General features: G+C 38.1%; 1 protein-coding gene across 9 annotated transcripts in view; it reads left to right on the top strand.

Annotated features, from left to right (window-relative positions):
* The window catches only part of LOC120541180 (nuclear factor 1 X-type-like), a 255,393-nt gene extending 234,617 nt beyond the window's left edge, over positions 1-20,776 (top strand). For 6 of the 9 annotated variants that reach the window (XM_039772574.1, XM_039772575.1, XM_039772576.1 and 3 more), the window contains 4 exons: positions 1,227-1,402; positions 4,284-4,431; positions 5,627-5,718; positions 15,973-20,776. In XM_039772574.1, coding sequence (XP_039628508.1) covers positions 1,227-1,402; positions 4,284-4,431; positions 5,627-5,718; positions 15,973-15,987 — 431 coding nt within the window. In that variant the 3' untranslated portion in view covers positions 15,988-20,776. The remainder of the gene's footprint in view (positions 1-1,226; positions 1,403-4,283; positions 4,432-5,626; positions 5,719-15,972) is intronic. The other 3 variants (XM_039772582.1, XM_039772579.1, XM_039772581.1) reach the window with 2 other exon arrangements.
* The last annotated feature ends 2,169 nt before the right edge of the window (positions 20,777-22,945 follow it).

Consider the following 22,945-nt stretch of genomic DNA (forward strand, 5'->3'; position numbering starts at 1 on the left):
GTTAAATGAGGTATTTATTTATGCAGACTAGTCGATTTCCATAAAATAAATGGCTTTGATATTAATGAGCATTTTGCAAAACTTATAATCTGTAACCTCTTTTTACTGCAGAAAGTATTCAATAATAGCCCATATCAATAGGAAAACCGTCACTTAGAAACAATATTCAAGGTCCTTCCTTTTAATTGTTGCATCATTTGCCAGTTTCTGAAATATCTTCACAGTTAAAGTGAACTTTCTGCTAAATAACAAGACATTTTAACACTGTATCAAGTGTCAAGGGTTCTCTAATGAACACTATCTATTTCAATGTTCTCTGCTAGATGCACAGGCACTGCTAATAGTCATAGCTGGTGCCGTAAACATTACAGGTTTGTTCCTAGAAGAAGAAAGAACCTTTGGTAGAAAACAATGGTATTAGAAGACCATAACAAACACCAATAGACATCAATGTTGAGGAGAATGCCCCCTTAGCCTTGAGAGATATCAGGAAATTCTGGTCTACCCACAATGCCTAGTGTCTCCTGATGAATGCTGTTGGTATGTGTGAATTCCGAAGCTTCTAATAAATACTGATACCAAGAAGGAGTTTTAGTGAAAACTGTTGGCACTATCAGGGTATGAGTGTCTTCTAATCTACAGTAGATAAAATGGATGAAGGAATAGGTTTGTTAGTAGGCAACAGGACTTTGGTGAAATCTTCTGTTCTATGCTCTTTGAATGACATCAGCCTCTGCTAGATGCAGAGATCAAGGGAGGGTCCAAGAAGAGACTCTTAGATGAGTGATAACAATGTCCTTTAAGTGGACTCCCAAGAGGAAAATTAAATTATCGCGGAATGTATACTGGTGGTATGATGATCCTGTGGTAAACACTGGGGTTAGCTTAAAGTGGGGACTGTTAGTATGAGGAGAATGGTGATGTTGAGAGGAGTTTCTAGAGGAAAATGGGAGCAGGAAGAAGTCTTTGGGGAGGCAGTAGTATCCAGAGACTGCAGTGGGCACCAGAAGAGCAACAGAGCGACCACATGAGATACCAAGGGTGAAAATCACTTTACTGCTGTTGATTCAGGACCTTTGTGTCTTTACTCTCATTTAACTGATTTCTGAGTGGTTTACAAAGTATTAGAACTATCCACAACTTGTTTGCTTGCTTTCTCAATGTCAAATATGAAATATGTTATAGTTTCTTATTTCTCTTTCTTTTTATTTTTTATCTCTTCACAGGTAGCCCCCGTGCTTCAGCCTCTGCTCTGCACTTTCCTTCATCCTCCATTATCCAGCAATCCAACCCTTACTTCACTCACCCCACCATTCGTTACCACCACCATCCTGGCCAGGACCCTCTAAAAGAGTTTGTTCAGTTTGTCTGTTCAGATGGGTCTGGGCAGCCTCCCACACAGGTAAGCCTTTCAGCATACACCACTATCTTCACTGTGTTATGCATCATATTTGGGCTTTAGTGTTCTACTACATTAGGCACTTTTGAAATAGGCAGCATATGGAATGTCTGTTCTGTTTAGCCAGGTGTCATCTCAGCGCCTCAGGTGCATGGTCTTATATTTTCTCACTTGTTTTAGTAATGAGCAGGAATAGACAAAAAGGTATGTTGCTTCACTTCTTTACCTATATATACTGTTTTATTATTGATTTTAAGGACTTTTATAACAATATATTTCAGATCAGTAAGACATACAGTACTGCATGTTATTCAAATCATATGGGATACTGTCTTTCCTATTCTTCCAGAGAGCTAAGGAAGAAAAACTGACAGTATGATGTACTTACTTAAAAGGTTAACAGAGGTTCAACCTGTTTATTTGAGGACAAGATTAATAAATGCATGTTGCTTCTGCTTAATTAGCACTCACTAGGATTGAACTCTAGTGTTTCCCCAAACATTGTTCAATTACATCTTACTGTATTGTATGCTCTGATCTTTTTATGCAGGGATTCCTCAACTTATGAAAAAAAGTCTGTATTCAGAAATTGCTGATTTTGAATCAAATGTGAAAAAAATGCCTTTTTTTCTTTTCTCATGAAAAATAAGTGTATGAAATATGTTTTTTCTCACTTCTGTCACCCTTTCTTATTTCTACATTCCTTTCATTTTCTCCTTTAAACTAAAGCGGCCTGTTCCTCTATAGGCCTAAAACTTGCCTGTTTCGCTAAACAACAGCATGAGAGATCCAGGATCTCTTTCTGGACCTAATGGTAAACATGACAGCTTGCCGTTTGCCAGTCTTTCAGATCTGATACATTCTGCTCGTAGAAATCTTCAAACACGTTATCCTGAGTATATGTGATGGGAAGGTTTTGATCTTCATCATATTTTTAACATTTTTTGTCAGAAATGTGATTTACAAACTCATTAACTAAGTTGTTCAGTCTTTATTTTATATGTTCCTCTCAATATGAGTTATATTAGATGGTACTTTATAATAAGCATAATAACTCAATTAATATTTATTTTATGCAACCGTTTTAGTAGTGAAATTAGTACAAAATGTGTTTAAAATATATTAACACAGTTGGAAAACACAGTCTCAAAACTGAAATCTCTTAGCAAATTAAAGGCTATTTGTTTTACATTGTGCTTCTCTATTTAAATGTCCCACCTTTCAAGTGCTACACAATCACGTTGCCACAAAGTATTATTTTATCTAGCAGCATTTAGAGTATTAACAAAGAATATTTTATACATCTTTTAGTGTCAAAAGGTAGTCAATTATTATTTAAGTAATGGATTACTTAGCAATTCTACCTCTGAACATGAAAAGACTGGGTTTAAATCCTAGCCCGTTCACCATTTGTGTGGAGCTTGCGTGGTCTCTCTCTCTATTGATATTGCTTCTGTGGTTTCTTCTCTTATCCCAAAGATAGGTGAGTTTAATTGACAAGAATAAACTGACCCAGTATGAGGGAGTGTGGGTGTCTCATTGAGTGCGCCATGATATAGGCTGGTGTCTTCTAGAGTTTATATCTGCCTTGAACCCAAATACTGCTGGGATAGGTTATTGCTCCCCTTAATCTTGGAATGGAATAAGCAGGGTTAGAAAAGGAAAGAATTTCTCAGCATGAATCCTTACACAAAGTGCTGTACAAAATATTGGTATAATCAACGTATAATCACTTACAGTATATGACATTTCTTTGAGTGCTAGTTCAAAGTGATTTATAAAGCAATTTGTATAGTTAATCAATGTTTTATATTGTTCCTCATAGCCAGTGTAATCAAATAGTACTCTTAAAGTCCATCATCAATTACAATTTATATGGTCATTATTGTCATTGCTGCAAAGTTCAGTGAAATTCTTATTTGCATGTGCTAATCAACTTAACTAATACTTAGTTTTACAACACCACATTTAATACATTAATAGAGTGATTTACAATTCACATTTCAAAGCGAAATTAACTAAATGGTTACATTTACAAAAAAGCAGTATAAATAAATAATGCATATCCACCAAAGTAAAGTCAAAGAAACAAAACCATTAAAAACAATAAAAATATATTATTTAGGTTCTTCTTTTCTTATGGTCGCACAGTGATTAGCATGGAAGCCTAACAGCTTGAGAACAGTGGGTTTGAATCCCAACCCAGTCATTGTTTATGTGGAGTTTGTACATACACGTCTTGTCAGCATGGGTATTTGTCCAAACATTACCACATCCCAAAAATGTGTGTTGGGTTAATTGGCAGCTTGAACATGGCTCATTTAGAGTCAGTGAAGGGCGTATGCATGAATAAGCACTAAAGTGAAAGAATGAGCGCTTGTCTTATGGCCAGTGCTGCTGGTTTAGGCTCCAGCTACTCCTCTACCTGAAATAGGATTAAGCAAGCTCCATAAATGTATGAATCCAAAAATGTTATAGAGATGTATGTGGTCTACAGTCCTAAGCATTAGGACTTGTTACCTGTGAAGTATCACCAACCATCCAAATCCTAAAGCATTTTTGTTTCATTGAGCTACAATACATTGTTGGTCAATCAGTCAGTTATTGTTTTAGGTAGTGCCTTTCACAATCCACTCCACCAGTATGCTGCTTATAAAGCTAAATGATCAAATTGGTTTTTGAAGGATTTCCAAACATGACGGTCGAGCTGGTGTCTCAAAGTAGGACTGTAAATCATTTCACATTGTCCAAGAATCAAATGAGAGGAAGAGGGTGGCAGTAGTTTTTTTGTTTGTTTGTTGTTTTTTTTTTTTATATTTTTCTTCCTTCCTTCATTTCTGGAGCTGCCACTTTCAATGCCTCACCCTGTTTGTGTTGTCCGCAGCCAAACGGGAATGGCCAGGGCAAAGTTCCAGGTTCCTTCTTGTTGCCACCACCTCCTCCAGTGGCCCGTCCAGTGCCCCTCCCAATGCCCGACTCTAAACCCAGCTGTACACCCCCTGATGGCGGACTCTGCTCGCCGACATCACCGTGTAAGTGACACCACTAAAACCCTCCCTCCGTCACCTGTTCCTTTACCCCAGTCTAGTCAGCGCTCTCTGTTGTGGGGATGGATTCAACCGAAAAAAAAAATCTATAAACCCCTTCTCCAGGGCCCCCAAATTTTTATTCTATTGGCTCAATTTTCTCAGCATATAAGTAGTCCAGCCAGCTGATGTTGATTGTCAGCAGCCATTAGAGGCTCAAACTCATGGAGCCACCATTAGGTTTTTTTGGTTTTTATTTTTTTGTTTTTTTTTATGTTTTGTTTTTTTTTTTCGTCAATCCATCCTCTTTGGGGGCTCGTTCAAATTTAGGGCAGTTTTGTAGTATGGCGTGGACTCCAAAGGCCATCCCTACTGTTCCTGTCGCCTTCCGTTTTTATGGTTAAAGGGAAAGCGCCAGTGTAGTAAACTTGTGGGGGAAGGGGGGGTCAGCTGGGCCTCAGATTGGCAAGATTTGGCACCATTGCTGCCGTCTAAATTTGTGCAAAACAACTTTTCAAACTTTCTCGATTTTGGACGGGCACTGGACGGAGCTGGGATTCATCACACACACCCCCTCCTAAAGTACTTATACATTTGGTTTTCCTGTTCTGTTTGAAGCAAATCTCTGTAATGCATATTAATAAAAAAAAAGTAATTTGTAAGTCGCCTTGGATAAAGGTGTCTTGTAAATAATGGATAATACTTAAAAAACACAATCCTGTCGCCCCTTTTCTTTTACTCCTCTCACCCACTGAAAACTTTCCTCTAGTTTAAACCTGCCTATGGAGTCCACTGGACAAAACTGCCCTAGAGCTGAACTCTCTGTAACCTTATGTGACCTGTGACTGCATGTGCAGTTGATGCTGTGTTTGAAAGTGTTTGTGCATGGCTACAGGGAATAATCGCCTTGAATGTGGGTGCCCCCCCCCACCAGGCTGGAGAAGTGGGGAGCCCAGTGTTAATCAAAGTTCTCAAATGTCAGCCTGACTCGTAAAGAAAGCCTTGTAACAGATTGCATTATTGGATACTTGAAATGGGGCAGCCACACAACTAGGATTAGAGGTGCAGTTTTGGCATAAGGGGCCTGCAGGGGGGCAGAAAAAGTGCTTGTGCTTCTTTTAACAAGGGATGAACACCGTGATGTGAGGCTCATGTATCACTGCACTAACACCCTGCGCCATGTCCCCCTCCTTCTCCTCAGCATACTCAGCGCCAGCCTCCTCCGCTGCAAACCGGTTTGTCAGCATCGGATCACGGGACAACAACTTTCTAAACATCCCTCAGCAAGCACAGGTACTTGAGAATTTCTATTTCTTTTCTTTTTCATTGTTGCCACATTTATCGCTGTTTCTGCTGGTATATTGAAAAAATCTATCCATCTGTCTTCTTATCAACTGGAATCAATTATCTGTTCATGGGTATTGGAAAAATGTTCAAAGCCCTGCCTGTTTGCATTTTAATGGGAATAAATGTGAAGAATGAGGCCCTGTACATTAGATATAGTTATTGAAGTTGAATACTAGGGTGTGTGTTGTATATCAAGAATTAAACAGCCAGTTAGTTTCAATTATCTTTTGCACCTTCCACAACAAATAGGTTGTGTACCAAGTATTAGATTTTAGAAATAAACCCTCTCCACCCTTTTGGATAAAAACATAACAAACAACTTTGTTTTGTATATTTTAATAGTTTGGCAGTGATGTTGAATGGGATATCCATCCAGTAATATTTTAATATGAATGAGGACCAATAATACAATTTAGGTTAGTGGGACAGTGTAGAATTTCAAAAATGTCACTGCTAAATACATTATTCCTTTGAAGAGTGGTGTTCAAATAATCATCCAAGTATTTTAAACTCTAAAGTGTAAAGTGCTAGATTTTAAAGTGAAAGGTTAATTGTATAATCCCAACTACTGCCTTTGTATTTGCTCGGAATGAGTCACACCACCTACCTGTGGTCCAGATATTCAAAAAAGAAAGTAATTCCACCATTTACTGATGATGTAAGTTTCTTTGCAGAAAAGTAACAGGTACATATGCAAATGCAATGGTAAGGTGTTTGTTGGGGTGGAGGGGAGTGCTTAAAAATCAGCACTCCCCTGTGAACGGAGAGAACCATTCTATCTGAAATGTCAATTAATTCCTTCAGTCTCTTTACTCTGTAAATAACATTACCATATATTTCCATATCCCCAGAGTCTCCAGCCCCCATCCCCATTACCTAGAGACTTGGTAACTAGATGCAGCAATGACTCAAGGGAGTATGTAGCTCATTGGTGACCAGTGCTTGTTTCGCACCTCTCCTAGCCCAGGCGGTACTGCCATGATTCTCATGCAGCTGTACCTGCTCATACTTCCACAAGGTTACCTTGTCAGCCCTCATGGCTTCCTTTTTCCCTTGTAAACTGACGATTCTCAGTACTATGTGAAAATAAATTCTAGACATAATTACCACGGACAAGCTAACCACCTATCTCAATAATATCTTCTACAGCACAAAATCAAATTGTAACTACTAAAGTCCCAACTTAGTCCAAATCAGATTTCACCAAGGATAATGTTGATTTTCTTCTTCCTGTCACTACTTTCTTTTAGTTTTAAAAAGAAAGCTTTAGCTTTAATCTGGGTATGTACTGTAGTGTCAGCATCGGCTAAAAAAACAGCCCTCAGCAGCAGGCAATAATTGTAAGATATGCCAATGTAATACACATACATGGTGAGCAGAAGGAATGTCTTCTTGACCAGGAACTTGTCACTAGTATCTTTATTTGTTATTTACTAATATGTTTAGCAGAGAATGATCTTTTGGGCAAACCTTTGTAATTAGTCAGGAGAGCTAGATTACAGTTCTGTAATTCTCAAACCCAACCAAACTTTTATTAGTTCTTTTTGCAAACAGTCTTTTCACTATTTTTACATGAAGTGTGAAAAAGAAATGATTGGAACCATTCACTTTAAATCTGGCATCAGACATGTGTCAATTGAAGTAGGCTCAGTGGCCCGCCACAAATGGAAAGCATCTATTGATGCAAAGCATAATGCAATACATCAATGTCATCAACAAAATAATCCAAAAGAATCTGAACAGTAATTAAAAATAAATTTAATAAAACCAGACAAAGTTGAAAGAAATCACCAAAACCCAAAAACAACAAGAAATGACTAGAGACACCCATTCACAAAAAAGAGAATCTCCTGCAGATTAAGCTAGTGATGTTATACAAAAGTGGTGAGCAAAGGTGCATTTTAGAGAATACAGCCCACTGCCTTTCTCTGTATCAGTACAACTAACACCAGTCAGTTCCATTAGTTCAATTACAGTGAACACAAACAAACCAACATAGGACTACTGCCTGGTCTGATCAATCTCAGCTCTGTGTTTTCCATTAAGTTGATAGGATCCATTAGTCATGCAATTCTATGATCTTTTAAGGCCGCATAATATTTTGATCATACACCTTAACTGGATATTGTTCATTATCAGGTTTGCTCTTTTATTTTTGAGGGCTGATTATTTTTTACAAAAAACAGTTTTCTGAAAAGCAATGGTTTAACATAGAAATCAAAATAAAATGTCTGTTGCTGCATGCTGTGGCTGCCAGTTTGCCAAGAATGTGCAGCAGGATTGCTGCCAGGCTGTCTTTGTGTGGCTGGGGCAGCAGCAGTGGTCACGGTTGCATTTTATTGCAATCTGGTTTCTACCTCTTATCATTGTTAGGTGTCAGTCCTCCCAGGCGAACAGTGCCGTAGGCATGTCAGCTACTTGAACCTGTTCATCACCATGATTAGCTGGAACCTCACATTCGTTTTCGATTTCTTGTATCAAAATCGGAGTCCAACAAGTCATAGTCCAATTCAGAGAGAATAGGCAAAATGTCGTCTACGGAGTATTTTGCTTTACACGTCCGCTTTGATCTCTCGCCAGATGTCAGTGCCATTTTTGCTGTTGTTTGTGCCTTGCTACTCATGGGAGTGCAGAAAATCTCAGTCAAAACCAATGAAGCTGACTTTCCTTCGAGCAACAAGAGTCCAACGAAAACGTAAAGTTTGGTTTTGTCACCGTTTACAGTTGATTACCATCGTCAACTCCTCCTTTTGACAAAAGTTGACATCATCCCTGAAAGAGTTATAACCATTCCTTATTTGTCTGGTGATAGCGAGTTCCAGTAGGCTTTCATTACCTTTTAACATGCAAGGATCATGTAGAAATGACTCCTAAAACACAAGGATAACATTACTTGACTACATCTGCTTCTTTTTTCAGCATTTTTTAACCAAATTGAGCCTGTGTGGGATATGGTAAAACTACTTCCAGGAACTATACATCAATACTATATTTGCAGCATTGATAGAATGTAGATACATCCAAATTGACCAGAAGCAGTGTGGCACTCTAGTGAAATCATGTTGAATCCATGCATCAGACAAATTCTGCGATTCAAGGGGACCAGGTGGAGCTAATTAAATGGTTGCTCAGCGTAAGTAACATTAGAGTGCTTTGCTTAGCACATACCTCTTAAGGGCTGTAATAAGGACCTCATCCCAAAAATAAATGGAATGGTCTACAGAGATGCAAGATGGCAAAATGGTAGGCTTGCTCTCACCTCTAAAGAATATCATGCAGGTTATTTTTATGGATTAGCCTAAAGAGCACTCTAGTGGCTGAAAGAGATACTATGGGAACAAGGTGGGTGAGGGGAGAGGAGGGAGTTACTGAAAGAGTGAGAGAGAGATAGAGAGAGAGAGAGAAAAGTTTCAGGTCCCATCACGTCCAGGCTGTCTGGTTTCCTACGGCAACGAGACATGATGTAACAACCAGCTGAACTTGAAGCTAGAGCTGGGAGTTTGGCTGGCAGGGAGGGGGACAATGGTGCTGAGCTCACGAGGAGAAGGCTAGTCATTCATCATTCACGAACGGGATTAGGAAGCAGAGCGAATGAAACGGAGGGGGTTGGGGGTCTGTGGTCCCTTGGCTGCTTCTCGCATCTCATGCATGTTTAACTCTCACATTCTTTGCTGATAGGGGGAGGAGAATACTTTTTGTGCACAATTTAACTTTGGCTAAAAGTTGCACTGATTAAAAAAAGAATAAACAAAATCTACGAAGGAGAGTAGAGAAAAGGAGGTGAGAGGACAAGTATATATGAGCTTTAAAGAAGCCAAGAGTGTAAGGAAGGAAAAGACACTTTCTCCTTGCCTGAAACAGCCCAGTTCTACTCTATGTTACAGATACAAGACCCCCAGTTTCATATGCAGGAAGTGCATTGAGGAGGCGATTCGTGTTTGTATCTGAAGCAGAGTTCAGAATAAACTTGAGAACCTACATACATGCACAGGGATAGCTAAGACATTTTCCTGACAAGACTCCTGTCTTTAAGAGCATTAAATGGTGGTATTAGCAGTCTAGTACACATTCTTTTGAGCAAGAAACACGAACATTATGAACATTTATTATTAGTATCTGTTCAGTGTCCAGCCATCATCTAACCTGCCTTCAAAGTCCTGTAGGTACTTGTGGTCTGTTGTGGTCTCTTTAGGCTCACATCCTGGCTGATTAAGTCACACCCAATTTAATGGTGCCTCTTTATCTGAAAGGCTTCTCTTTGGAAAGATTCCTTACTTTATTTAACAATCCCTAAGAGATTTCTGGAGACAGTGTGCTCTCTAGTGGTGGACAGTCATACTGCGACTATTAAAGTCCCAGCCTGGTTCAATTTTTTTTTTTCAAAACCTCTCCATGAATTATCTATACCACTGGTGTCAAACTCTGGTCCTGGAGGGCCACAGTGGCTGCAGTTTTCATTCTAACTATCTTCTTCATTAGTGACTAGTTTTTGCTACTAATTCACTTCTTTTGCCTTAGTTTTAATTAACTTGACTCACACCCCTTAGTTGTTTCTTTTTCCTTAATTAGTAGCCAAACAGTAATGAGACACAAAATTAGTCACCACATGACCAGCTCACCTGTGCCCATTACACAATATCTGAAAATAAAGAAAGATGATGGTCTCAGTAAGGCTGATCTGCTCAGGTCACCAAAACATTCTTGACGGTGTTCTTAGAAAAAAATAGAAAAATCAACAGTTTTGGAAATGTCTGCTATGGCAGAATGAGAGCAACAACAAGCCATGGAATTAAATAACAGGTTAATTAACAGCAAGAATTGGCTTCTCATTAAGAGATTGGTTGGAGTGAAATTGTTTGGAGTTTGAAATCCCAGTTTAGCTGGTCACCTGTTGGCTCATTTCACATTTCATTTCTGTTTGGCTGTCATGTAATGAAGAAAGGAATCAATTCAGAGGACTGAATCCTTAAAATAGGGCTAGTGAAATGAAGGGAAAAGGAGTTAATTAGCAGTGAAAACTCGTCACTGATTAGGAAAAGTGTTAGAATGAAAACCTGCAGCCACTACGGCGCTCCAGGCCTGGAGTTTGATACCCCTGATCTATACTGAGAATGCTTTTTAAATTTAAAGGCTTTACCATCATGTACTGTCTGTCAAGGAGACAAGGTACCAGACTCTCATACATCCATCCTTCTAGGAGTTAGAGCTGCAGCCTATTGTAGTAGCTAAGGACATAAGGCAGCAAGTAACTTTGCAATGGAAAGCAGCCCATCACGGCATACCTTCTTTGGAGAGATGAATTATTGTTATTTAGTTATGTACTTATTTTAAATGTTTCTAAGTCAGATATGAGATATGAGTGAGTTGGTTTGAGGTGTCATTTCAAAATAGATATTTTATCTTGTCTTGAGTTGGACAATAGAGATAGTAATTAGCACTGGGAAAAAACAATAGCCATAAACCAACAGGGACTAATGATTATGTAACATTATAAGAGCGGCAAAAATGACACTAAGCTTTTCAATGGCAGTTTAAAAGCTTTTTGTTGCAACATACCAGACAAAACTGTTTTTATGTAAATTTAACATTAATAATTTCTTCAGTGGGTTTTCTGTACTAGTACATTGTTATTGCTTTTGTTTTCTAATTATTCTAAAACAGGGCTGCAGAAAGTTGAAATGCACCTTAGCAACATCAGGCACAGTACAGAAAATAAGCCTGGATGGGATGGAAGTCTGTTTTGGAACATACACACATGCAGAGAATATCCCATAAACTATAAAGAAATAGGAGACAAACAGGTACCAGTGGGTACTTCACTAGGATTTTTAAGGATTAATATACTTAGTGCCATTCTGCAGTAGACTAGGTCGCAGTGGCTATCACTGATAGCATTGATCTAGCATCCTAGGTTTAAATCCTGTGTTCATTTTTCTGTCTGTGTGGAGTTTACACTTTCTGTTAGTGTGTGCTTGTTTTTTCCTGCAGACAGTCTTCCTCCCACATCGTCAAAGGCATACATGTTAGGTTAATTAAAGATTCTAAATTGTCTGCATGTGGGCGTGCTAGTGAGTGGGCCATGCATTGGATTGGCACTTGATGCTACCAAGATTGAATCAGGCCCAATCCACCCTGAAATGAATTAAGCAGAGTTTAGAGTGTAATGTTACATTGTGTTACAGTTTTCACACTTCAACAGGCCTGCAAGGATGTTCTCTTAAGGTCAAAGAGTGAAGAAGTAGCAGGGACAGAATTGGCAACATTGTACTTTTTAGCCTAACACCATAACCACAGTGGAAGCTACATTCCATAGCTACATCTGTTTATTGAATCTGTATCTGAATCAGTAACCAGCCATGAAGTGAGTGCAACAATCAATGCACACTCATATACACACAACACTCAGTAATTCATCCTTAAATTATCAAACTAGTTCAGGGTCCCAGGGCCACCAGAGTTATTTGCGTAGAATCCGGCATTAGTCAGGATCTGTGCTTGTATTGGCCATGTGCTAGTGATGTGGGTAGAAAATCAAAACATACAGAGAAAAAGCTCCCATTGATTTAGGAAGGAAGGGACCAAGCTGGGATTCAGGCCCAATGAACTGACAGTCTGAAGCAGAAATACTAACTACTGTGCCACTCTTCCTCTTGGGAAGCCTCACTGACAACCTGAAAAGCAACACATGTGCTGTTATTGCATATTCATCAAAGTACTTCATACTTCCACTGTGTTGGACCTGACAGGCTATACCATTCATATATGATCACTTATGGTATTGGTGGCAAAGACATAATTGATCATGTTATGGTTTTTTCTCCAACACCTTATTTACACGAAGCAACACTATTTCCTCAAGAGATACACATGTGTTGCCATGTAAAGACTAATCCAATTCTAGAAGCATGCATTCTGCCTACAGTATATTTTATTGTGCCATCTTTCTTCAAAAGAGGAGTGATGGTGCAGTGGGTAGCACTGCTTTGTTGCCTCACACATGCAGAAATTGAAGTCTGATTCCTGGCCCGGCATTTTCTGGATTTAGTATGCATGATCTCCTCACACTCACATTTGTGAAGATAATGTTTGCCTTCCTATCCCCTCTCAGACCATAGATATATATTTTAAGTTCAGATATCTCCCTTAATTGGCTCTGTATGATTGAGTGTCCATATATTTGTATCCTATCATGGGCTGGCATCCAATACATGGTTGGTTCTTTGGTAGAGCCCAATGCTACCAGAATATGTCCTGTCTCCTTAAGTGTCTATAAAACAATGAGTATTTTGAAATCGAAAGAAGAATACTAAATAGTAATAAACATCTTTACAGAGTACTTATTAAGTATATCATACATTTTTCAGGGTTTCTGAATTTTAAGCCATTCACTCAGGGTCACTCAGTAAACTCGAAGTGGGAAGTGTACTGTAACCACTTCTTTTCATTCAGACAATTTAGCCACTGGGGAGGAGCCCACTTCCTGCCAGTCCAGTACTTTATACTATGTATAATATCTCAATTTTACAGGTAGCATTGTATGATTAGTGTTGCTATTCCATAGATCCAGTTCATAGGCTCAAATTCCATGGAGATCGATTTTATTATTGTATGAACATAGTGCAGTTCAATTCCTACTTTCATAATCCTCCATAGATAAAGAACTGTACTACTATTTTACTAACAGACAATGAATACAGTTTCATACATTGAATGCAATATGTATATACAAGGGCATATATTTGTCTGTATATCTGGCTGTTGAATAGCATTGTGATGCATCGATTACAACTTCCTCTGAGTCTGCTAATGTAAGGGCTAGTGGTCCTATACTTGTTTGCCAGAAAAGAGGAGCATAACTTCTGTGTAGTTTGGTTTCTTTAGGCAGCATGCCTTGCATATGTCCTGAACATACGTCTTGAAAATGCCTTGGTTGTGTGCCAAGAAGATTCTGTTCCCCCTTCACCATCTCTGTTGTGTATTGGGGTTCTGAGCTGAAAAGGTGCCATACCAGAATATTTTACAGTTGTGTAGTACCGACTCCATCATATAACTGTAGAAACTGGTGAGCATAGACAGAGACGTTTGGGCTGTAAAGTTCCTGACCCTCTCAACAGCATCCCCTACGGAGCAGATAGGGGTGTGCTCTGCTTTCTCCTTCTTGATTTTTGTGACCAGCTTATTTTGTTTACTGACATTAAGAGAAAAAATTGTTGTTCTGTCTTCATTGTATCAAAATTAAAATCACTTCTCTGTAAGCTGTTTTATCAAAGTTGGTGATTCAGGCCTACAATTGTGCTGTTATTAGCAAATTTAATAATGAAGTTGAATCCACATTGGCACATTACTGTGCTAGGTGCCTTTAATAAGGATCAACACTGAGGATGTGACTCTGCCAGTCAGGAAATGCAAAATTCAGTTGCAGATAGCTACTCATCTTAGACTGTGTTAATTGCTGAGCCATAGCCTCTAAACAGTGCGGCAGTTTTTATTACCCAGATGTGATAAGATGATATGAAATGCAGGGGATGTGTGACAGGGTGGTGTTTATGTGCAAACTAGAAGTGGTCCAGACTATCTGGAATATTCTGTTAAATAGGCCCCAACACCAGTATCTAAGTATTTCATGCCAGTGAGAGTGAATGCCACCGGCCAGCTTGTGTTTTCTTTGACACAGAAATGACTGAATCAGGTAGAATCTGCAGATTATCTCCATGAGATATTAAAGATGATGGTAAAATGCCAACTAATGTTTTATTTGTAGTTATTTAAAACAATGAAATCCCTCAAAAAATCACATAAAGATAAATCATGTGGTGTGCTGCAGATGTTATAATGGAGCAGCACACACAATGGCAAAATGGTGAAAGGCTTCAAGAAACACCAGTGGTGTAGGGGCTGTAATTATTGTTTAATGGTAGTGTGGTAGTCTTCTAGTCTCCCATGGCTGTAGGTGTTTATTCCAACCAATTTTCCATTCAGTGTGTCATTCTTCCTTTTAATTGATCTCATTGTTTTCTTTTTAACTTATCAACTTCTGTAGTGTTTGCTCACTTAATTGTGTCCAAATGCTGATGATTAGCAATAAGCTAACTGTATAACTTTGAATGCAAAAGAAGAGCAACAACTTCACTGCCATTTTCATCTGTCTGCTCATTAAATGTTTCTTACCAATGCAGATATGTGGATGTCTCTTAGAGTAAGAGTATAATAAAGACAATTCACTAAACAATGCAATACATTAAAGTAACAATGAATCACTCATTGTGAAATTTGTTGGAATACAAATATTCACCCAATGAGGGATCTCCAAGAACTAAATAGTGTAACCTCCACTGGATGATATTTAGGGAAAACATTCCCTAAATTTGTTTGTTGAAGTCCTCAACAGTAATAAATAATCCCTCATAATGTAAATATTCACATTTGATAATGATGTTTCCAACTTGGGACAAATAAAGTAATATCTGACTATGTATCTATCTTCTGTATCTATTTGCTGTTGAGCACAGTGTTGGGTTGGTTTGTGGAGGGTTGTAGAGAACATTCAGAAAAAAACTGGGGAATTTTCTTGAAAGATAAAGTGGCTGGCACTTGATCACCAAATACTGCAGGTCACTTACATATTCTAACTTTGTCTTTCTGAGTTTTCATAAATGTACCCCAGTTTTCATTCCATCTTATAAAAAACCATGCTTGTCAAGTTGACTGGTGATTTTAAATTGACCCTGTGTGATTGAGTGTTTGTGAGTGGCTTCTGTGATGGACAGGTAGAGCTTTGGTTTTTACCTTACACCCAATCCTGATTGGATAGGCTTCTATCCCCTGAGTTAGATCAAGCAAGTTTGGGAATGCAATTTTCACTTGTTTCTAATCGTTTCTGCTAGTATCTAGAGTAAAATGAAAAAAAAAAGTATTTTGAGTACAGAAATTGGCCCCATATTAATGTTGGGATTTCTGCGAATGAGTGTGCACCACACTAGACTGGCATACAATCCAAAGTTTGTTCTGAGCATTTGCCAAATTGCTTTTAGGTATACTCTAGCCACCTGCCAGCTTCTGTTGGAAGAAATTGGTTTGGAATATGGATGAACTTCTGATTTTTTTAAGATGGAAGTGTGTAAAAAATAATGCAATCACTGCCAAATACTGCCAGCAAAATTTTGCTAATGTTGTTTTTTTTTTTTTTTAATTTTATTTCAGTCCTGGTTCCTCTGACAAGATCTTCACAAACAAATATTACAAAAATTTAAATCTGAACGCCATAAGAATTGCCCTCCAGCCTCTCACGAAGGAAGAAGAAAGAAATACTGAGGGGAGAAGAACAGAGAAAATTGACAACTCTAAATATGGAGGTTGCAGAGGAAGAGGAAATGGATTTCCTTTAAAACAGATAAATTATACTTTATGGGGAAATGTCAATCAGCATTGGGAATTTGGGCAATTAGAAGGGAGGGGCAATGCAAGCTTGGGGTGGGGGGATGGTGGGGATGTGGCGGTCAATCAGTCCCTCGATGAAATTGCACACATACACATACACAAACACCCATAGTGTAAGTAGCACCACCTCTGGGTGGACTGGCTTCACTGTAGGAAACACAGTATTTATAAATAACACCAGTATGCAGAGGTCAGAAGAGGTTTATTATTGGCCTTGTTACCATGAAATTCATCATGACCAGCCTTTGGAGCAGAATGAATGGGGTTCTTTATGAGGGAGGAGATGAGTCCGATTTTCATGATCCTTTTCTTGCAATGGAGTCAGTATTAGATTTCACTGCTAAATGTGGTATTGTTAAATGTAGAGGAGACAAGACTCAAATATAATCATATAATGTGTTTGGTTCCACCTGCCTATGTAAATATTCATTGTTTTTTCATCGATAGATCCTGACCCACAGAAGTGCATTCTGTTTTTTATTTCAAGTAGAAATGACTCATTTCCCCATGAAGTCTAACTCTTGAAAGAAATGGTCATGACCTTGCTGGTCTTAGCTGAAACCTGCAAAGAAAGGCATAAAATATTTGCTGACCACCATACAGAGCTGAATGGCATTTAATGCAATGGACTTTGATGCCCTAGCAAGTGAGACAAGTGTCTTTTCTGTACATTACAGTAAAGCTCAATAAATTTTAAATTTAAAACTAATATAATTAAAGTCCATTACTGCAATTCACGACAAAAGTCAGCATCTAGATAAAATTGTAACAACAGTAGAAAAAATATTAGGTTTGTCCACATTTATCCAACATTACTTTTTTAAGCAAAAAGCAGGCTTCTTATAAGCCCTGTGCTAAATTTAAAATGTAATATTAGCCACTATATCAATAGCAGCCCGAACCTTGTTGAGGCTTACACCTAAACCATTCATTTTATCATTTTAATAATGATCCAGACTAGCATTAGCTTCCTAATATACACATCTGTCATAAGCACCAGTCAAAGCCGAACATTTTAACCTTAAAGTCTGTCACTTGTATTACTGATGGTCTAGCAACAACTCCTTGATCATAGGATCTTTCAACCATGTCTGCAGTAGTCCAAAAAAAGTCCTACATCTGCCCCCTAATCATGAGAAGTGTTAGCAAGTTGAGTAATGGCTCATCACTAAATCAGCTTTAGCTCTATAGTTATTGTAAATTCCTAACACCAGCAGGAATGTTTCTATTATATTGTTTCTCATGACAGTAGTAGTGCAAATAACAGAACATCAACCCCCTAAACCATAATATCTGTCTGGAGTGTCAACCTCCTTACTTTGTTGTTTGCCAGGCATGTGAACAGTGGATTAACCAGATCAATAACTCTTACATCTTTTAACCCAAACAGAAGTGCCAGCCCCCTAACTAAGATTACTTAGTTAATCGAACGATGAATCATCTCTAGCCTGGCTTTGTTGTTCTTCATAATATCCAGTCATTAATAGCCCTACACACATCTTACATGCCAGCTATGTCACAATTAGTTGACTGTTAAGTTCTTCAAAAAGCTGCCATTGATTTTAGCAAATGATATGCAATTTTGGTTGGTTTTTCGAATTAATCAATTTTGTAAGTTGAGTTCCTAGAGCTTGAACATATTCACATGCCTAGTGAATTTGTCAGCTTAGCATTTAGAGCAGGGCTCTCAGCCTCCAGTCCTGGAACGCTAATGTGGCTGCAAGTTTTCATTCAAACTATTTTCTTAATTAGTGACCCATTTCTGCTGCTAATTAACTATAACCCGTTATTTTACTTGACTATTTTAAATACTCTGACCTCTGAATTGATTTTTTTCCTTAAACAACACCTAAATAAAAATTTGACGTGAAGTGAGCCAACAGATGACTAGCTAAATTGGGGCTTCAAACTCCAATCAACTTCACTCCATTCAGTTTCAAATCTTGTTGCTAATTAAACCCGTCATTTAATTCCATGGCTCTCATTCTACTATGGCAGACATTTCTAAAACTGTTGATTTTCTGTTTTAAGAGCACTGTCAGTGTTTTGGTGACCTGAGCTGGTCAACGTTACTGAGTCCTTCACCTTTGTTTATTTTCAGATATTGCATGATGGACGCAGGTTGTTGTTTATGTGTTGGCTCATTATTGTTTGTCTGCTAATTAAGGAGAAATTAAATAACTAAGGGCCCTGAGTTTTAAGTAGTGCATCAGTTAAAATTAAGGTAAAAAGTTAATTAGCAGAAAAATCTGTTCACTAATTAAGAAAAGGGTTAGAATGAAAACCTGCAGCCAGAGTTGGAGACCCCTGATTTAGAGGATTTTGCAAAGATTTTATGTTATTAGTCACCTCACAGGAGATACACTATGCGGGCGTATCTCCTGTATGTATTTCTAGACCATTTTTTTTCTTTTGGTGTAATGGGTGAGTTAATTGTATTCAGTATATATTAAGAGTTGTACATTATTCAGTAAACAGTTCTTCTTTCCTTCCTGTAAGGACTCAGAATGCTCCTTGCAAAACTGTGAATTCTACATAACAATATTTATGGAGCCTAGTAGAGGTTTCTTGAATGTTTGGCCACATAATTATCAAGGCTTTGGCATAGCTGTTTAGAACACTGGGCACAGATCCTCCAGAACACATATCAAGCTGCTGTTGTTTTTATATTTCATATTCCATGATTTAGTAGGAAATTCTATTGATCTCAAGACCACAGTTTTACATAGACTAATATGAGTTCCCTGCATTCTGTGTTACCTGAAGTGGAAAATTAAGGTATATAAATGAAATCTCCTGGAATTATGAGAAATGTAATAAAGGATGCAGGTGCAGCTTCAGAGTTGGGAATAGGACATTATTACAAATCCTCAGTATGCATATCTATCTTTATTTTTGGTAGTAATGAAATTTATGATAAATAATTCTAGTAAAATAGTCCCACATATAAGTGCAGGTGGTGTGCTTCACTATAGGTTTTACTGTTCATTTCTGAAATCTGTTCTAGTTATACACAAAGAATGACTCCACAAGTAAAGATTCCTCTTTCCACTTCTTACTCCATGGGTTTAGTGATCTGCTGCCATTCACCTTCAGGTGGAGAATGGGGGGAGTGTTTTCCACTGTGATACCAGGCTATTTAGGACTTGCTTGTCATATTCTCATCCGTTACTCTTACAGGCCATTAAGCAATCTCTCACACACAAAAGTAAAACAAATAAAAAGCAAAACTCATTTAAAATATTAAAGCTGGACTTGTACACCAGAGTTGCAGAACTCCAAAATGGGAACAAATAAGTACCAAGAGGCCGCTGTGATTGTAAAATGGTGACAGTTTTCATACAGGGTATTATTATTGTCTTTGGGGGTTTTATTGTTGTTTTTTAACATTATTTTTAGATAATTCTGACCTCAAAAAAAAAAAAAAGACTGGTCATGTCCTGACTGCCCATGAGATTGTCTGTCTGTACAAGGACTGACCGTATTGAACACAGGAAGTGCCTTTGATAGCCGCAGTCCAGTCGGTCCGAGGGCATTGATACAGGAGTACCACCTGGAACAAGAGGGCTGTGTTGTGGGCATTTCTATATCCACCACCTGGCATGCTGTGCAGTTACTTCATTTATCAATTGCATCATTTTGCTGATTTTATTTGTTAATAATATATGAGCTTCTGAGCAGGAAGTAAAGTACCAGCATATTACAATCTACTGGCCTTGAAAGGAAGAGTACTGTAGCTTGAGCTGTGACACTTCTTCACAATGTCTAATTTTTCTTATAAAAGTCAGCTGGCTGAGATGCTTAGATTTTGCATAGGGCCCTCTTTGGTAATTCACTCGTAACCTCTATTGCCATCAGTAAGCAGGTAGCACTGTGCAGATTTTGAGCTTTTTCCTTTACAAGAACTTGTATGTTGTTTGTTTATCTTCATGCACAGTTTCATACACAAAATCTTCATTTCTGTTTGCTTTTCTTCCATCTCCTTATGCAATGTTTGCAGTTTCTTTAACAAGAAATTTGATAATGTATATTCTTCTGTTATGAGTAACCTAGATGTTGTCTATCCTCATTGCATCAGCAGGCTAGACACTGTATATTTTGGTGATTTCCTCTACAAGATGTGATCTTTGTTGTCCTAGAAGGAATTAGCTGGCTTCACTGCACAGATATTGCAGTTTTCTGTACAAAATCCTACTGTCTGTCCGTTTTGCTTTTGTCAGTCAGTTTTCTGTGCACAGTTTTTGTCTATAGTACGTGCAGGCACTCTACAAGAATATGTTACGCCATTCAATAATGTCAATGGATAGTGACTTCACTCTGTCAGAATACAAAGACATGTAGACACTAGACACATATGTTTTGAAAAATCCCATCCGGGATGATAGTATTAGCTGTTAAAATTCATTTATCTTTTCAGTAACCTAACATTTCAAATGGACTTTATCTTGATTGCTGCACAAACAATGCCAGGAACAGGATCTGGATTTGCTCTCCAAAAGGGCCCATCCTACCCACAAAGCAATGCTCTGTAACCCAGTCTAGTTTCTTTGCTGATAATCTGAAAAACCCTAAATTGTAACACAGGCAGGCGCTCTGAAAAATAACCCGGTTTCCACAATAAATCACATAGTACTTAAACATCAGACAGACCTGACAGGTAGCTTCGACACACAAAAGGGGTTACAATCAGAGGAAAATCGTTGTAACAGCAGTCTGTGTTTTTCGATGGAAAGTATTATTAATGGAAATCTATGTTGCTTGAGCCAAGTGCAATGCATTGGATAGTTAAGTATCTTTGTATGTTAGAGATTGTTAAGTAAAAAAAAAGGAAAAGAAAAAAAAAATCTATTTTTGTTTTTAAAGTCCACATGCCCTGGGACTCTAAATAAGAGGGATGAAAAGAGATCCCAGCCTTTGTAAGTATTGGGAAAGTTTTTTTTTAATGTTTATTTCTAATGATTTGTTTTTACGTGAGAGGGCTGAAGGAAAAATTTTACGAAAAGAAATAAAATTAAAAATTGGTGCTTTTTATGATATAAAGTACATTCAGCTCTATTATACATAAATAAACAAATAATTGTTATCATAAAGCACATTTTATGAAAAAAAGCATTATTCTACTTCCTGTCTTATTTTGTATTTAAGGTGGGCGTTACATTATATTCCAAACTGTGGCAAAACGGCAGCTTTCAAACTTTACCTTGCTTTGGATTATGGGACACAGTCCAGTGAGTCTGATTCTCGAGATAACAAATATGCAAAGTGACCCCTGCTGTAACTGCATAGCAGCTTTTCATTTTTGCACTTCTTTACCAATTGGTGTGGAAATTTTTGAGATTTCTTTTTGAGACAGCCAAGCTTTTGCTTTCTTTTCCAATTTTCTGAGTGTGCCTCATTTCCACGTAGATGCCATGACCCAGCAGTTTTGGAACATCATGTTCTTGTGGGCTCTGTAAAGCACCTCATCAAAGCGCTCTGGAAACTAGAGAGTAATTGATAGGCTCATCAGGCACTTGAAGTACCTTGTGAAAATAAAAAAATGGGTTCTAGCAAAAAGAAAAAGGGCCTCCAGCAGCACGTTAGCATTCTTAATATGTTATATAAAATGAGCATTAGTTAATTCATTTCCTAAGAGAAAATAAGACTTAAGAATCGTTTTCACATGGTGTCTTTAATCAACAGTATCATTTCCCATCTTTTCGATAATGCCCTTATTTATTGCAGCTTTATACAAAGGCTGATGTATCCTAAGGTTTGTGTTTTCCTTTATTTGATGATAATGCAAGTAAGCTTATTATTTGCTATATTCAGAATGATAACATGTTTACGCTTAAAAAAGTTAAAAATAGAGTCCTGTTTAATACTGGGAAGCAGTGTCCCCCGTAGTAGTTAAAGCGTTGAACTATAAAGCAGATAAGTTGCCACCCACTGTAGGCGTCACTTCCCCTGCAAGTGCCAACAGTGTACAGTTTCTTATGCTCGTAAAGCGCCTTTGCAGGGTGTTCACCGTAGTAGAGTGCTATATACAATTTCACAAATTAATCTGTATCTATCACTGTGATATCCAAATGTGGCCCCGGTTGCAGGTATATGACCTGCCATTTGGAGTTTTATCCGTGTTCATTTGATGCACCCTGGTTTTACTTCCAGCTTCTACAAGCTTCTGAAGACCTCATTGCCCCATCTTGTCTCAGACTTGTTTTTCTCTAGACAAACACACGATGACTTGCTGACACAATTTCTGCTCAGTCTTTGGTCAGAATTGTGCTATAGGGCAGCCACATTAAAGTAACTGTTGTCCTTGTTGTGATAGTTGGCTGTTGTAGAGTCTGGCAATGAGAAGAGCTGCATGCTTTTTTAATATGGTAAAATTAAATCAGGCCCAATTAAAGATGGAACACTTGACACCTAATTGCTAACAAGCTGGCCCACTGCTCTCTTGAATCAACATAAGATGCGCTGTATAAAATAACTTGGAGTTGTGTTGTTTGCCTGGTGTTACACTCTCCTGCAGTATTAGAACACTAAAAGAGAGGATGTTGTTTGCAGGGGAGAGCCATAAAGTAAGGAAAAAAATACTTGACCCAAATTTCAAAACACATTCTGTAAAAAGCCTTTAAGCGGAGAGTACTTTGAGTTGCGTTAGATGATGCTGAGTCTATTAGAGAGGAAGTCAGTGATCCCAAGTTTTCCTGCATCTTCACATATATATTGTCTGTCGTAAACCCAGGCAAAG

This window comes from Polypterus senegalus, chromosome 12 (genome assembly GCF_016835505.1).
Source record: "Polypterus senegalus isolate Bchr_013 chromosome 12, ASM1683550v1, whole genome shotgun sequence".
In the NCBI taxonomy this organism is placed as follows: domain Eukaryota; kingdom Metazoa; phylum Chordata; class Cladistia; order Polypteriformes; family Polypteridae; genus Polypterus; species Polypterus senegalus.